At 41.9% G+C, this 17175-nt stretch overlaps 3 protein-coding genes across 4 annotated transcripts; all 3 read right to left on the bottom strand.

Annotated features, from left to right (window-relative positions):
- Nucleotides 1-762: 762 nt before the first annotated feature.
- hoxc5a (homeobox C5a) lies at nt 763-4086 on the bottom strand. Its single transcript, XM_062052009.1, has 2 exons — nt 3544-4086; nt 763-1594 (listed from the first exon to the last, which is right to left on the bottom strand). Exons 1-2 carry the CDS (start codon nt 3980-3982, stop codon nt 1386-1388), a joined length of 648 nt encoding a protein of 215 aa, XP_061907993.1. The 5' UTR covers nt 3983-4086; the 3' UTR covers nt 763-1385.
- A 1111-nt stretch (nt 4087-5197) lies between these two features.
- On the bottom strand, nt 5198-6683 carry hoxc6a (homeobox C6a). 2 transcript variants are annotated; one of them, XM_062052007.1, is made up of 2 exons: nt 6191-6683; nt 5198-5942 (listed from the first exon to the last, which is right to left on the bottom strand). In XM_062052007.1, the coding sequence occupies exons 1-2, from the start codon at nt 6585-6587 to the stop codon at nt 5608-5610; spliced, it is 732 nt and encodes a 243-aa protein (XP_061907991.1). In that variant the 5' UTR covers nt 6588-6683; the 3' UTR covers nt 5198-5607. The 2 variants fall into 2 exon arrangements, with proteins under 2 accessions (XP_061907991.1, XP_061907992.1); XM_062052008.1 differs by having other exon boundaries at nt 5198-5939.
- A 6117-nt stretch (nt 6684-12800) lies between these two features.
- hoxc8a (homeobox C8a) lies at nt 12801-15532 on the bottom strand. Its single transcript, XM_062053193.1, has 2 exons — nt 14826-15532; nt 12801-14463 (listed from the first exon to the last, which is right to left on the bottom strand). Exons 1-2 carry the CDS (start codon nt 15259-15261, stop codon nt 14153-14155), a joined length of 747 nt encoding a protein of 248 aa, XP_061909177.1. The 5' UTR covers nt 15262-15532; the 3' UTR covers nt 12801-14152.
- Between the last annotated feature and the right edge of the window lie 1643 nt (nt 15533-17175).

Here is a 17175-nt window from a genome sequence, read left to right as displayed (position 1 = left end):
TTTGTATATATTAATGTATCAAATAATATAAACACTGAGGAACATTATGAAACAACGAATTAAAAATAAATATTGACGAATAAAACCAGACAATTGCCCTCATGACCTCATTTGAATGAATGGAATTGAATGAAGTCAACGATCCACTCAAATCAAACAATTTAGGTCATGAAGTGGAAGAAATAATTCGGCAACTTACTTGAGACCCGTCCAGGTTCCGTATGGACCGGCACCTTATCCCCACCGCCACCAAACCCTATCTGGCCTCAGATAAGGCGAAGCCAGCAGCTGGGCTTGCAGGACAGTTAACATTATATATGATGTGTATATATCGAAGGTTTGTCAGCTCTTGCAGGCCATAAAAGCCACTTAAATGACACCACGTGTTTCCTAAGCACCATTCACGTGGCCTGCTCGCGGCAATTGGCATATGTAACCTTGTAAACTTTAAAATAGCCCAAAAAGAAGACACTTGGGGGAGAAAGAAAAAAAAAGAGGGGGGATTCAATACATTGTTGCAGGCCCTGCAGAGATAGGAAGTGCATGGACGCTGCGTGTCTTTGGGAGTTTTAAAGGAGTCATAAAAAGGTGAGTGCATGCACTTTTATTGGATGTTTTAATTCCTTTAAAAAAAACTAATTGCTGTCCTGTATATGCATGAAATAAAGCGGCCATATGGGCTGCGGTGATGATGCAGGAAAGCAGACTTTGGCATCCCAGGTTGTTGTTTGGGAAGGGGTGGGGGGTGTATTATCACAGGCGAGGACCTCGCTTCCTTCTCCGGGCAAAACAGGAAACGCAGTCTGTCTGGAAACGGGGGCAATAAAGTTTTATAGGGGCCTTAAACTTCATAGCACGTTTGTCACACTGTAAAAAAAAAAGAAGAAAAAAAGACTGTGGCTTCCGAACAGTATTGCAACCTGATTATTCTATTTTTACAACAAAAACAAAAGCCATCATGGATGTATGATCAAATTTTATTGGTTAATAGTCAACATTGATGCGTCTAATTTCCTTGCGCGTCACAAAATCATCACGTTACATATACACAGTTAGCCTACAAAGATACTTCAGTCAGTCACGAAATATACGGGTTCACTTGAACGCACCACACTTTCAAATACAACACTTTTTTTTATGTGGTTTTGCCTTTGTGGACCCTCAACCCCTTGTCCTCCAAAATGGGCTCATCGTCGCATCGGCCTAATTAATTTAGTAATGTAAACCAATTGATCAATGTGAGTGATATTCGATATATTAGGTCCCCGGCACTGCAAAGAGCGACACATAATTGGTGATGAAGAGCTGCGCAGGGCGGTGTCATGATGTCACTGCTGCCCGCAGTTCATCCGGAGGTCAGGCTGGCTTCTCACCCAGGGCACTTTTTATTCCTTCACTTTCATTTTACTGTCCTTCTTCCACTTCATTCTTCGGTTCTGGAACCAGATTTTGATTTGCCTCTCGTTCAGGCACAAGGTGTGCGCGATCTCGATGCGCCTACGGCGGCTCAGGTAACGGTTGAAGTGGAACTCCTTCTCCAGCTCCAGAGTCTGGTAGCGGGTGTAACTGGTCCGAGAGCGCTTGCCCTCTGATTCTAGGGTGTTATACAATGAAGAGTTAGCAGTCAGTAAAGGGAAATAAATGTGACGAAGAATCCCTGTCAAATAGAAGCACTATATATATTTAGGACCCCTTGCACAATGAACCCCTTCATATATGAGGCCAAATATGTTTATTATGTTTGACGCACCACAGTTTAGTTTAGTGGATTAATTTAAGCGACATTGAAAAACTAAACAGAGAAATAACCGTATTTTATTCTTTATTTCTTAATATTTTGCCTGAAGCCATCCAAACAGAAATATATATGTATATATATATATATAGTATATTAAGTTCAGATTCATATTCAATCATGATATCGTTTTTAAATAGGTTTTTGATTGGTTTACTGCATCATATTGAGACTTGTGTCTTATATGTGGATTCTCACGGCTATAGGTAACGGGAAAGAACACTAATATACGTTTTTAAATCCTCCAAATGCACACCTCTCTTGCAGTGTCGTTCAAAACATGAACAGGTAGGGTTTTGATTGATTTGTTTCAGACATGTTTGACAGGTTACATTGGAAAAAAACATTTAACACGTGGTTATATTTGCACAATTAACATATCTTAAAAGGAGTAGGAAGAAGCAAAGCTGATTTCCCCCTAAACGTGTCTTTTAGTGGTAATTCGTTCCAGAATAAGTTTTGCATACCCTGTAATTGTTCATTGAAAACGCACAGTATTCCTATTACTTTCACAAATTTACTCTGAAATTAAATGCTGTAAAATATAAGCCTACTGTAATGTTTGCAGTACTTGTTGTAAAGTTGCAATACATTTTGATGGAAGAATTTTACTGTGAAATAATTTTGCGAAGTCCTCTTTTTACAGTGTGTTTAAGTTATCATCCTGCATGTGTGAAAGACAGGAAAGTGTTGAAAAAAATAACAAAAAATAAATACAACATTTATTATGAGTATTTTCTTTTCTTTAAAAAAAAAAAGCACATTCAGACTAAATATATACTGGTCTGAAATGTTGACTTAATTGAACGCTAAAGTCGTAATTTATTGGTGATAGTCAATTGCTTGGTACTACTTGGACCTCATTAGAGTGTGTGTGTTTGTGTGTGTCGAATATAGGGTCACTTGACTTATGTACTAATGCACATTTTTGCTGTGGAAATTATTTCTAATCATGTAAATATAGGTTTTAATAAAAAATAAATATTTGCATGATTTATTATTAAAGTTATCTTGGCCTTACTTTCTCGCTCACTGGCCTCGGCCTATAGCAGTGAGTGGAGTAATGAAAATAATTATATAAAACAACGTGACAAATATCAAAGATTCTCTTGTATAATTTCAATGTTTACCATTGCCTTAGCAGAAGCTACAAAAAAAAAGACAGGCCTGCTGTCTTGTATTTTAATACAGAGTCCCTGCCATCTCCCTGCCTGCACGTTTGCATACAAACGTTAGCATTTTGCAGTCAAAGTGGCCCACTGTCCATCTGCAGCCTGCAGCCAACTCCTGGCTCCAGTGCGTGGAAAAAGGTTGCACGCCTATTCAAATCTTTTTCGAGGTGAAAAGTTCACGCTCGGGTCAGGTCATTGGTGTTTCCCCAAAGTTCAATTTAAGGCTAAAGCTGCACTCTCTCTTATACACAAACACACACACACACACACACACACACACACACTGGAATTAACGCGCGTACTATACGGGGCGTACAAAAAAGAAGCAATAAAGATGATAATACTTGGAGGAGAATTTCCAATATAATTTGATAATTTTGTCACAGTTTGATCCTCTGATCCAATTACTGCTCAATAAATCAGCCTTCAGATCACCTCTTCGCCGTAATAGAGCAGGTTTACGAGCAATGGATGCCTTTGTCATAAAATTTATGACCGCGAGTTTTTATTATTTCCTGCGTTTGGCTATAAAACTCGAGAGGGAAAGTGGAGCAGCCTGAAAGAGACTAACTTTACCGTGGCTCATGTGCAGTTTGGTCATCCAGGGGTAAATCTGTGGTCCATGCTCGCTGTGCTGCTGCTGCTGCTGCTGCTGCTGCTGGCCGCCGTTGACCATTTGCGCGTTTTCCGCACTTCTGCCGCCTTCCTGACTCCGACTGACGCCGGATTTGACGCCCCTCTCCGGGGCTATGTCCGAGAGCAGCCCCACGGTGCTGCCACACAGGTCGGAGCTCATGTGAGGACCCGCGGACACCATCGGGCTCCCTCTCAGGCTCGCTTGCATGTCGTCCCGTCGTAGCGAGCCGGCAGCGGGGACGGGACGCGTAAACACGGCGCCCACGCTGACACCTCCGTGGCACAGGCTGGGTCCTCGCCCCGCCGCGCCGTAGCCAAACATGGCAGAGCTTGTCTCGCCCGCTTGCCTCACATTGCAGCTGTCAACGTAGGAGCTCATTTTGGAGAGATTTACACTTTCAGCCTGCGTGGATAGACGTCGCTCTTATTCCCTTATTTGTGTTGATCATTTCTAGTAGCCGCTTTTGGAAAGAGAAAAAAAAAAAAAAAAATCAGCCTCTCCTTTCTAAAAAAAAAAAAAAATAATCCAGGATTTATAGGTGGAGAAGCCTTTGCTATCTCTTTTTTTTTATTCTTGATCCGATGCGCGCTGCCCAAATATGGTCTATTCGTATGGGATCACGTGATCATGTTGGCCAGTCATAAATTGGCGTTGATGCTCAATGGAGATATTGATGAATAGCAAAAACGTGTCCAGTAACTTCGAGCTGCTGCTGCGGGTGCTTGTTGGAGGGGGGGGGGGGGGGGGGGGGGTTGGAAGGTGTGGGGGGTGTTGAGGGGTGGGGGTGTTGGGGGGGGGGGGGTATTTCCACGAGAAATAAAGGCAAGACAGTAGGACAAGAGCGTCATCTGGTGTTTGGAATGGGGCAAGACGGTTCGGGCCGGACACACGCTCATAAAAGTCCCACTGTAACCCTTTAAAAAACATTAATAACAATAATAACTCACATTTCAAGACAGATCAGATTATACTATTCTAAATGAAGCTGTGGGCTTGTATTTTAGTTGCACAAACACCACATTCTGATTATTTCCCTGTCTGATTTTGACCTGCAATATACCTGCGAAGGTGACATTGTCAACCCCCCCCCCCCCCCCCCATCATCATCATCACAATAAAGTCCCCATTAGGACCATCCACCTTGGAAAATAAACACACATATGCACGAGTGACTGTTTTACAAAGTATTTTATTCCATGATACACAACTATGACAAAACAGGAACTTTTCCAAAAGATAAAAAAAAATAAAAATCGAAGACGTGTACAAACCTATTTCACAATGAATATTTGGGTCAAAATAAAAGGGGACTTTAAGCCAATTTTGTGTTTATGCTTTGTCTAGCAAGATAAATGCACATCAATTCAGAGAGGCTTTGCATATTATAATTTTCTGTCTGATTGGCCTATATTTACAGGTATATATATATATATATATATATATATATATATATATATATATATATATATATATATATATATATATATATATAATATATATATATATATATATATATATATATATATATATATATATATATATATATATATATAATTTTGTGTGTACTGTCTATAGTGGTGCAATTATCAAGATTCTGCAATTTATATGTTCACATATTCAAGGTTTTGTTTTTTTACACTGTGACTTTATCCTTCTTGTCTTTCTTCCGTGGAATGTAGAGGCTAAACATAACACTGAATTTGGTGAGCAGAGACTTCTTCACATTGATGCGTGTGGGATAAATACTGGCATTGGAAATACAGCAATTAATACTTCGGTTTTTTTTATTATTATTATCATTTGCACAATACAAGTGTGGCACTTACAAGGTAAAAAAAAAACAAAAAAACAAAAGTGATCCATAAGAGGGTTCATAATGTGGCTGAAATGATTTTGTTGTCATGACATAGAGAGGAGGGGGCAGTCATGCAGTGTCGTCCCTTTCAGCTCCATTTTTTTAGGTAGTAATGTTGGGGTTGCTTTTTTTTTTTTTTAATCTGCAGCTATTCCTTCTTCTTATCATCCTCCTCTTTGCATTCTTCAACTGCGCCACCGCGGTCCTCGTCCTGCGTCGTCGTCGTGCACGCCGCCGTGGATTCGCCCCCCGCGCCGGCCTGCACCGCGGAGGTCAGGTTGCTCTCCTTCTTCCACTTCATGCGCCGGTTCTGGAACCAGATCTTGATCTGGCGCTCGGTCAGGCAAAGCGCGTTGGCGATCTCGATGCGTCTGCGCCTGGTCAGGTAGCGGTTGAAGTGGAACTCCTTCTCCAGCTCTAGTGTTTGGTAGCGGGAGTAGATTTGACGTCCCCTGCGTCGGTCCGTCCCGTAGCCCACTCCTGCTGAGGTCCAGAAAAAAAAAAAAATCACCAATTATTTAAAGTTAAGTATTTGCTGTATCAAAAATTACTTTGCTTCTTTTTTTAAAAAAAATAAAATCTGTTTGTTTGCACATGCAAAAGGGCCCATCTCCAAGTCAAGGAGATACAGTCATGTTTTATGGGGCCATAAAAAGTAGCTTACTCTCTTGGTGAGACATATCGTAAAACGGGCCCATTTCCTTAATTTATTTGCTGCTAGTAAAACTCACCGCTGTGTGAGTTCATGCGCTGCATCCACGGGTAGATCGGGACGTTGCTCTTCTGCTCCTGGGCCGCCCTGCTCTGGTCCAACGTGTAGTCTTGGCCGATGTGGCTCTGCGCGCCGTGCATGTTTGTTTGCCTGCAACTGGGCAGCACGTCCTTGTCCTGCAGGAAGACGTTTGATCCATAGTCATACTGAGTCCGGCCCGAGCCGAACACCACGTTGTCTTGAGGCGAGTAGAAAGGCGCGTATATCCGATGGTTCTGGTGGGTCACCGCGGCTCCGTAGGACGAGAAATGTCTGACTGTGTCATAGGTGCTGGAGTTGATGGGCACGTTGGGCAAAACCTCTTGGCCACCGGATAAATGGCAGGAGAGCGACGGGTTTGCGAAATAAGAATTCATACCTTGCCTTGTAACCCTTCTTCTCCAACTCTCCCCACTTCTTTATCGCTCCCTTCCTAGTAAATCTCCCTCCCGCTTGTGTCAGACAACCACACCTTTCTCCTGCAAAGCTCTTCTTCTGTCTTTTTTACCCCCCCTCCCTTGCTCCTATAAACCCCCACTCTGTAACCCACCGCGACTTTTTCTGCCTCTCCGCTATACACTTGGAGGATGCAATATTATTAATTTGCAATCTCCGGTTAAGACGCACAAAGCCGAGTGTTATAGCCGAGGCTTGGCTCGCTCAGAGACAATATGACAAAGTCAGCTGACCCCGCTCCGCCAATGGGGAGGCAGGAGTGGAGGAGAAACTGTAGCTTTTAGCCGAGAGCTGGAGCATTACTGCAAAATGCCGATAAACACTGGAAGTGACACACAGTTGAGTTTGGTTGAGTATAAAGCTACTATTGGCACTTTCTGATGCAGCTATTTACATTTAAATCATGCACAAATGTGTTAACTAATAAGTCCTTGTGTGTGGACTAAATATTCCATATATATATATATATATATATATATATATATATATGTGTGTGTGTGTCTTCTCCAAACAGGATATAGCACATCCCATATTAAAATGGTCACTTAATGTGAATTGTTGTGAGCAATTTCCCAACGCTTTTGCAGTGAACATGCAGGGGGAGGTGGTAAGAATGCGTTTATGGTCTCTCTTGTGTGAGGGCAATAAAACAAGGGACGTTTCCCAGCTCACCAGCAACTATCTCTGCAGCAACTGCATGCAAAAGCAACAACAACAAAAAAATAGTAATAGTAATAATAATTTGCTTTTATGAACATTATCAGTGCGGGTATATAGGAAAAAGGGGAAGAAATGACCAACACATGTTTAATCGGCCGTTTTACGCACATACTTTGGAGTTGAAATACAATACAAGTTGCAGCAATTAAAGTACACTGAGTCGTCATACTTGTACATTCTTGTGACACGCACCAAAGGGGTGGGAGTGGGGGGGGGGGGGTAGAGGAGACAAACTGATGATTATCTGAGCAGCAAATGATGGGTTTGGAAATTGCTTTTTGAGGTGCTCCGCAAAGATGTGAAACTTGCGCGCACAGTGATTTGGACAAGTCAAAAAACGGATATTGTAATTTTCACCCACTTTTGTGCTTTGTCAGGGTGAATATACTATAGAAGGGAAGTGAAATTTGACTTTTTTTAATGCCTCAAAACAAACACAATTAAATGCAAGGTTTTTGACAGGTAAATATTAGAACATCGTTGGCATTAAAACAATGTTGTGGGAGTTAATGCAAGCAAGCCATTGATTTGTTGAGTAGGCTGATGACTGGAAACATGGACGTACATGTTTGCTGTGGTGTTTGGAAGCCTGGATAGCCCATAAAAGAGACAACAAAGGCGAGGAGGAAGTGTCTGTTGCCATAAAACGTCCTATTCGCCCTATTCGTGGGCCATATGTGACGTGCGCAAATTTGCAGCAAAAGGCTGATAAAGGAGTTTGTAATTATCCAGCCTGTGCAAATTTCAACGATAAAACACGAACAGCATGAATCGTATTAATTTTAGAGGTGAGTAAATATAAACTGTTTTTTTTTTTTTTTTTACTGTACAATATAATTTTTTTTGGGGCGTGGGGGGAAAGTTCCAATATTCACGTGGAAGGCGCTCGCTTAAAAAGGCCGTAAAGTGGGTTGTAAATAAAAGCTGCAGTGTAAAGTCAATGTGTGGACTGAGGCTGGAATGCAGCAGAGGTTGTGTCACTGTGCACATTTAGAAAGGTCATTCTTTCCCCCGCGTTTTAGTGTTTTATTGCGGCCCATGAGGCGCATCACACGGAGGAGCGGCACCGAAAGGCACCTTTTGGTCCACTTTTGCGCACATATTTTTTTTTCCTCAGCACGAAAAGGATAATAATTAGGTAATATTAACATCATGTGACATTATAATCTCATTACTTTTTAAGGGTTGTTAGCATTGAACGAACCGTCTGCTATATAGGCCCATTTACAGTGTTTGGTGCATGCAAGCAAGCTATTACTTAAACTCACACGCTGTTAGTTAGATGGCAATTGTACAATTTCGACATGATCTGTCATGATTAAAACACAGCCAGGGAGCTAAAACCTGGCAAGCACAGGCATTTTCCTGCCTTTTTTTCCCTCCCTTACTAATAAGGACTAATTCCCGTTCTAACAATGTAAAGCCATCTATAGGCACTTTACCGTCGCAGGCTGGCCCAATTACGTCCGGAAGTGTTCGACTTTATGCTCGTTAAGCACTCAGGAAGCCGGTGCCCAACGAGCGGCATGTTGATCCACACATCATAAATTAGGACCATTAGAGGGCAAAAGTTTTTTTGCCCTGTTGGGATTTCCTAATGTGGTGATGGGGACAGATGCACGACTTCAATGGAGCTTTATGCAACACTACACAAAAAAAAAAAATTACACTTTTCTCCTTTTAAGTCCAAACACACTGGAATTATTGTGTATTACATTTAAAATGGACTGCATTTGCTTCTCTCTGCAGGCACAGGAGTGGACTGTTGCAGCAAGAACATGCAGCCGAGGGGACAACAAACTATACACGAAACAGCTCAGGATTAAAATATGCAAGGATAACACCATTACAAAACGGGTTGATTGTTGCATGGGACCCACGCACACACACGCACACACACTTTTAAATTATAACATATTGCATTTTTTTTTTTTAAATACCAAGGGATTACAGTTGAAAAATAACTTTAAAACTAAAACTAGCAAATTTACTCTGATGAACCTCTGTTTAAATAAACAACACACAAATTGCATATGCACACTCCAAAAATACAGTTGTGTTTGCATATGAAAGAAAATGTGTTTAAGTGTTCAGGGCCTTAATTTTAAATCAAAAGACAAGTCACACACACACACACACACACACAAGGACACACACACCGCAGCTGCTTTCTGCACATGCAAGCTGGGATTTTTGTCTACTTCCTTCAGAGGAAAAAGAAAAGAAAAAAAAAAGTAACCTGGAATGTGTTTGATGACATTTTTGATGTATTTGCTCCTTGACACGCTATCTATATACCCCTCATTGGCCGCCATGAATACAATATTCCATAATGCAACCTTGCACGAAGAACAATAAATACAACATATTGCAAACATCAAGGTGTGAAGTGAGTTTGTCACGCACAGAAAAAACAACAACAACACAATGTACTTGAATAGCCTACAGAGCACACTGCAAAATAACGCCCATGTGAGAGGATCGGCATGAGAAAAACAGACAGCGTCGCAGACACACGCACGCACGCACACACACACACACACACACACACACACAAGTGGGTCAGCTGACGTCAGCAGTGAAGCGGCTATAAACAACTACGCCACAACAGCAGCACCGCCCACTTCCACATTGCAAAACCCGGCAGGTCGCTAGGGGGCACTGTGGGGAAGTGCCACACAGTGTCACTGTGTGTGTGTGTGTGTGTGTGTGTGTGTGTGTGTGTGTGTGTGTGTGTGTGTGTGTGTGTGTGTGTGTGTGTGTGTGTGTGTGTGTGTGTGTGTGTGTGTGTGTGTGTGTGTGTGTGTGTGTGTGTGTGTGTTACACAGCAGCCTGTTGGCAGATGCTTGCAAAAAATAAAAAGTGACTAACAAGTTTGCAGGAGATATAACTGCAAAGCAGGACTCATCTATATGATTATATTATATATGTTATATATCACACTGGGTTGTCAATAACAACACAATAGGTTGCATTCGGAGTGTGCAGTCAGCATATAGACCACCAGCCAGTGCACACGCAGCTTGAACATCATCTCCCACGCACACGCATCTGCATGGTGGTATACAGCAACACCCCCAGGGAGGCCGCCTATGTGGCCATGCGCAGCAGCATATAGAAAGGAGAGGAATAAGCGGTCCTACCTGAGCGGTGCGTCTCTCCGGTTGCCATCAACAATGGTGCACATCTCTTCATCTCTGCATCCAGCCTGCTGTGAGGGTCTTTAACCCCCCCCACACCACCCCGCCCCACCACCACCACCTTCCGAGGGGATAACCGCAGAGGCAGCCATGAGGAAGATCCCATTGCCAGGAAGTCCGTGGAGAGAACCGGAATCAGCGGCAAAATGGCTGCACATTTTCTTTTTCTTTTTTTTTGCGGTTCATCTTTTTCGAGGTGAAAAAGCAAGGGTTTGCAGGGCTGCAGCCAGCTCTGCTGCCGATTCAAAGGAAGGAGCAGGGAATAGACAACAGCATAAAGTTCATGTTCATACAGCGTGAGCCACGTGGCTCGCCGCAGCCAATCACAGCGAGCCTTGAGTCGTAAACTTTTATTACTCAGCTGTAAATTTCTTTCTTTAACAACCAGGAATGTTTGCACCCATCTTTTCCATCCTCCTCTTTTTTTTCAAATGCAGCAAATATAGAAAATGCAAGGTGTGGGGAAAAAATAATTAAAAAAAAGGAAAATATATGCTGATATTTGTCTGTCAAACATGTGAAGGGACTATGACAGGTCCCCTGGTGGACACGCTGCACGCTCGTGTAAGAAAGCTGGAGCGTGGAAAAAGTGGAGAGAAATAAACATAAAGGAAAAAAACAGAGATTGATGCTGATGCTTGATCACGTGACTCTACACAGCCAATCAGGTGCATGCATTACTTCAGCCATGTATGTAGTAATAAACTTCACCGTTTAAAAAATGTGTTCCAGAGATGACGCACCAGCAAGCAAAGTGTTAATCTGACACCATCAATACTAATGCAGAAAAACTGAAAAACTGGGGAAAAAACGAAATTCATTGCGTCACCACAAGAGAACAAAGACGGCAACTCCACGCATTAAAAATTCACCCAGTAGCAAATATAATTCCTCCAAGCATACAAATAACACAATATATTTAAAACAACAACAACAACAAATGAGCCTCCTTCATTTGACGATAAAATGAATGAGATTCTTACCCACTTGGAGGAGCTTTGGTGTGCTAGATCCCTGCAGGCCGTCTTGTGCACACTGAGGCCAGCCAGCCAGCACACACATAGACACAAAAGACGCAACAACACACACAAAAAGCTTCCGATCCTCGTCTTTACACCGCCAATAAAGTTTACAACAGGTACACTAAACTTTAGTGCTGATGTCAGCCCTCTGGTAAAAAACACACAATAGCCTAATGAGCAAATTTTGTCACCTTAAGGACACATCCGGAATGTTCAGGCAAAACGGGGGGGAGGGGGAATATAATAATAATAATAATAATAATAATAATAATACATGTGTATCTTATGTAAGCCAACATGTGTTGTTCTGAACACGCAAATGAGAAATACTGCAAGTATCCGAAAGATATTTGCACTTTTTCTTACTTTAATGCTATTTTCAAAGTCCATGCAGTTCGTTCTGTAAACAAGCAGGTGACTGAATTATTACGTAAAGAAGAAGAAACAAGAAAATCAACTAAACAAACCCTGAGGCTTTATTACATGTTTTGTAATTATCAAAATAATCCAATTTCAACAAAATCCACCCGTTAGAATACATGTAAATAATTCAAGTGAGTCAAAATCAATAAAAATGCACTGCTGAAAAGTGTTTCATTCAAAATAAAGGCCTAAACATCACATATACGTTTTAATATAAAAAAAGATAAAAGTAGGTTAAACGAAAGGAGGTCTAGAAAAAAATATATAGTAAATAATGAAATTGCTATTTGATAAGAGCAGACTTTCAATGCAGCTGCAAATATTTACACAACAGTTACAGTATGTTTGGCTTGAAGTGTGTGAACATTCTTCCAGAACTCGTACTGCTCCACGCCACACCTTGCTTAAGGTTTTTTTGTTTGTTTTTTTTTTTTTTTTTAAATTTTATATAGTGACTCCAAAAACACTTTTAATAATGCAGCGGATGTGAGTTGATCTCAAATAGTACCATAACTCATGCTAAGATTCATTAAAAATGTTTCATGTCCTCCCTGAAGAGGGTTTTATTGTTGTTATTATTGTTATTAAAGGGATACATCACATTGCGCCGCAGGGTTGGTTTTGGAGATTTTGCATGCTGTGAATTGGGTAGAAATTAATACCTTGTGTTTATTTTATTTGTAATTTTTTGTGAGTATGTTGGCCTCATATATGTGGAGGTAATCTGATAAAAAGCAGGGTTTTGCTTTTTTTATTTAATTTGTTGTTGTTTTTTTGTTTTGTTTTTTAGGAAAACCTCCGAGCCAAAGGCGTCATTCATGCATGCATTTTAGTGCGTGCGCCAAGCCAAGAGGCAATCAATTGGAGGCTGCAATAAAAATAATAATAAAAAAAAAGAAGGAGACATGATAGGGAGCCATCTTCTTTATTTGTGACTTTACATCAACAATGGCGGGACACAACGTCGTTTTTCACAGGAGAAACACCAGGAAACGAGCATAACTGTTAACATCAATATATAACAATACGTACATAAAGGTTATATTCAGTGCAAAAAAAAAAAAAACAATAAAAACATCTACTCTATATCACCAGCACGTTCAAATAAAAAAGGAAACTCGCTGTAATTGTTGCATGTTCACGCAGTCAATGTGCGTTATTAGGCAGTTTTAGTTGTTGGGGAAATGTCGTTCATTCAGAGCCGTGTGCCCACTATGGTGTGCCTGCGTGGATTTCTGCAAAGGCAAGGCTCGGAAGTTTAGGTAGTGCCTCATGGTAACAATCTCTTAATTGCTTGGCTTGGAGCTAATTGTCTTCCCAAAACGCAAAAAAATTGTCATCAACAAGTGTACATAGTTGGGTAAATGCTACATACAAAACTTAATAGTTACACGTTTTTGCGTGCGTATACGTGTGTGGGTGTGTGTGTATGCGCATGTGTGTGTGTGTATGGGAATAAGTGTAACACTTTGAAATAAAAACCGTACGAAATCCCTATATTCAGAAATCTCTATTGCAATTATCCCTAGGTTTAGGTAGCATCAAAGAATTTCAAACGATTGTAATTACCTGGTCGTCCTCCAAAATAAAAATGTGTGAGGCTGCTTAAAAAAACAGTAAAACTGTAACAATGACAATAATAATCATAATATAATAACAGAAGTGGGTGGTGGTACAAACTATACTCAAATCTCCCATTGATTTTACAGACGTGTTATTATTATATATTTTTTGTATATTTACAGCTGCGGGTTCAATTTAAAAGAAACGTGTCCAAACAAAAACAAATATAGCTATAGGCTATTTTTTCCCCTCAATCTAACATGCGTTTTGTTTCCCTTTTTGATTTCTTTTTTTGCCAAGGCAGCAGCTCTAATATATAAAATCAAATGCTTCCATTTTTTGTGTGTGTGTGTGTGTGGGGGGTGGGGGGGTCATAACGGGAGAAATGTGCATATAGATGACAGGAATATTGTTGGGGATTCCTGTTCCCACTTGACAAAACGAAAGGGTGGCCATAAAAATGACGCTCTTGTGACTCCTGCTCGGTTTATGAGACCTTTTTTTTTCCTTCTCCCCTTCTCTTTTTCAGACCATATAACCATAAAAAGGACCATAAAATCACTCCTTGCTCTCTTCCTTCTCTTCCGCTTCCTTCTCTTCCACCTCTTCCCCTTCACCGTCCTCGTTGCCCTCCTCCTCGGCCTCGGCCTCTCCCCTCTGACCCGGAAACTTGTCCTTGTTGTTCTCCTTTTTCCACTTCATCCTGCGGTTCTGGAACCAGATCTTCACCTGGCGCTCGGTGAGGCTCAGGGCGTGCGACACCTCGATTCTCCTCTTGCGGGTCAGGTAAGGGTTGAAGAGGAACTCCTTCTCCAGTTCCAGGGTCTGGTAACGGCTGTAGGTTTGCCTTCCATTGCGTCGTCCTGGCGCTTGGATTGGAAAAACATGAATGATTAAAGATGATATGGTTGATATGTATGCAGCATTACGCACAGTTTTATATAGGCCCCATATAGTGGAGGTACATGCATACATCTACTGTATAACGTGCACTATAGTCACTATGCGTATTACACTATAATATAGTGTATTACGCATAATGCATTACGCATTCCTATACATTTAGATCTCTTCAAGGTTATGAAATACATGATAATTGGCAGCAAATATGATGTGTGCTGCACTGCAGTAACACACACACATGCCTCTATGACATATGAACACACACACACACACACACGTATAAGGTGATATTAATAATAAAAATGATAATAATAAAGCAGGTTCTGACCGTGGGGTCTCATCCACGGGAACATAAGGCTGGGAGAGGAGTTTTGATTTAAGTGGCCTTGTCCTTCTCCAGGGTTCGAGCCTCCCGACGATTTACAGTCCGGATACTGCGCCAGGCTCGCCTCTTGCTGGCTCCCGTAAAGCGTTTGCCTCGGCAGGGCTTCGTATCCGTAAAATTTGCCCGCGTCGCCGTGGCACGCCAGGGCGCACGGGTTCTGCTGGTATCCCGGGTTGGAGATGCCGCTGGTGCCGTGGTGGAAAAAGTCCTGCACATGGTGAGACGGGTGCTGGAAGCCCGGCGCGGCCGCTCCGGGTCCGTAGACCAGCGTGTGGCTGCGGGCGACGCTCTGTGGGAACCGGCAGTCGTAGTAAGTTGGCTCCAGAGACTCGCCGCCTTTGTACTTGGAGAACAGAGGGTTGACAAAATAGGAGCTCATGTTTGGTTTTGCATCCAGCGGAGCGTCTGACGCTCGGCTCTTTTTCCTCGCTCGCACGCACGCACACACACACACACACACACACACACGCGCGGCGGCGGTGGAAGATCTTTCCGTTGGGGGGTGATGGCAGCCTTTTGTTTGGGGGTCCCAACTCGCACACGGCGCGCACACACACACACGCAGACAGACAAAACCGGAACTGGAAGAAACGCTGCCCCTTTGGACGATCCGCGACAGCCTCACTCTCTCCGAGCACTTCCTCTCGACCGAGCTGCTGCTGCGTGTTTTCCCCCTGCAGGCTCAAGTCCGGCTCATGTGTGCATGTGTCTTATCTAAACTTAAAGCTTGGCGTGCATGCTCCACCGGCACAGTCACAGACGCTGCGTGCTCTTTTTTTTCCTTTTTTTTTTTTTAAGCTTCCCACCCCCATCGTAGTCACCCCATCCCCCCCCACCCCCTCCTCACCCACCCTCCCCAACCCCTTCATCTTTTGCACAGCGGTCAGACACCAGGCCCTATAGGGATACACGCACACCTGCACTCATCATGTATATGATCAGCTCATCATTGTGCATGTTTACATTTAACCGCTTTCACAAAGAAACGACATTGCTGCGGGTATACTTGGCATCCAGGGTACAAATGATCATAAAAATAACGATAATATGTGAACGGAATGTGCAATAAGCCACACTGCCATATTACTTTTTGGCACAAGGTCTGAACAATGCACCTGTTATTCCCTTCTTATTTCTATTATTCTGTTTTCTAATGCATGTCTGCACCAGAGAAGGATACACTTGTAATTTCATTGTACATGCGTATAGTGACATTATATATTAATAGTTATAATAATAATAATAATAATAATAATAATATACAGATAAGCACCATGTACTGCTGTAATAACACAAAATCAACAGTAGCCCCATGAAACAACACAATATAAGCACTGCACACAAAATCCAAGGACAAAAAAGAGGTGCTATAAGAACACAAACAACAATAATCACGACATAATGCTTTAGAGGCAGCAACCACACAATAAGGGCACATGTTGATGCCACCGTGAACACAAAAACTATTAAGCAGTGGCAGCAAAACATATACATGCACTCATGATATATGTGTAACAGGGTCAATTATGTCTTGTAAATAATGTATTTTATAATGCTTTATTATTGTTATAATTACACAAAATGTGTAAGTTACATGTAAATACCTGGATATTGTTCAATGTTTTGTCAATGTGGAACCATTGTCTCGGTGTCCCTCCTACTGCAATAATTACTGTGACACCTGTCTTTTTATATGCGTTGGACACGCCTTCCAACTTCCCTTTTGTCCACGATAACGGGAGAGGGACTTGACGATGGAAACAAAGTTATTGACGACAATTTACGGTATAGCTCGGTTGGTAGAGCGGCCGTGCCAGCAACTTGAGGGTTGCAGGTTCGATCCCCGCTTCCGCCATCCTAGTCACTGCCGTTGTGTCCTTGGGCAAGATACTTTACCCACCTGCTCTCAGTGCCACCCACACTGGTTTAAATGTAACTTAGATATTGGGTTTCACTATGTAAAGCGCTTTGAGTCACTAGAGAAAAGCGCTATATAAAATATAATTGATTGAAATTGATTGATTGAATTGTATGTTCTGTATTGTCAGTAAAGTGCAGCTGAGCAATCCATGGTGTCGGTCGTGTTCCATTAAAGACACACAACGCAGAGGAAAAGACCACCGGTTACATATGATCAGATCATACGTGCATGTTGACATATAAAAGCTATGCTTTGTTTTACAAGAGAATAATCATAAATAATAACGATAATAATAATACAAATAGGCACCATGCAGGGAATGCTATACTGCAATTTGACAAATTCAACAAAAGAGAAAACACAATATAAATA

Source organism: Entelurus aequoreus, linkage group LG07 (genome assembly GCF_033978785.1).
Source record: "Entelurus aequoreus isolate RoL-2023_Sb linkage group LG07, RoL_Eaeq_v1.1, whole genome shotgun sequence".
In the NCBI taxonomy this organism is placed as follows: Eukaryota; Metazoa; Chordata; class Actinopteri; order Syngnathiformes; family Syngnathidae; genus Entelurus; species Entelurus aequoreus.
The sequence above is the reverse complement of the archived record's forward strand: the minus strand, read 5'-3'. Positions and strand labels throughout refer to the sequence as shown.

Coding starts and splice junctions, on each gene's coding strand:
- hoxc5a (XM_062052009.1), bottom strand. CDS start 3,982: ATGAGCTCCTACGTTGACAGCTGCAATGTGAGGCAAGCGGGCGAGACA. Junction 1,595..3,543: donor CAAACTGCACATGAGCCACG/GTAAAGTTAGTC, acceptor ATAACACCCTAG/AATCAGAGGGCAAGCGCTCT.
- hoxc8a (XM_062053193.1), bottom strand. CDS start 15,261: ATGAGCTCCTATTTTGTCAACCCTCTGTTCTCCAAGTACAAAGGCGGC. Junction 14,464..14,825: donor CCCGTGGATGAGACCCCACG/GTCAGAACCTGC, acceptor TTCCAATCCAAG/CGCCAGGACGACGCAATGGA.
- hoxc6a (XM_062052007.1), bottom strand. CDS start 6,587: ATGAATTCTTATTTCGCAAACCCGTCGCTCTCCTGCCATTTATCCGGT. Junction 5,943..6,190: donor GCGCATGAACTCACACAGCG/GTGAGTTTTACT, acceptor TCTGGACCTCAG/CAGGAGTGGGCTACGGGACG.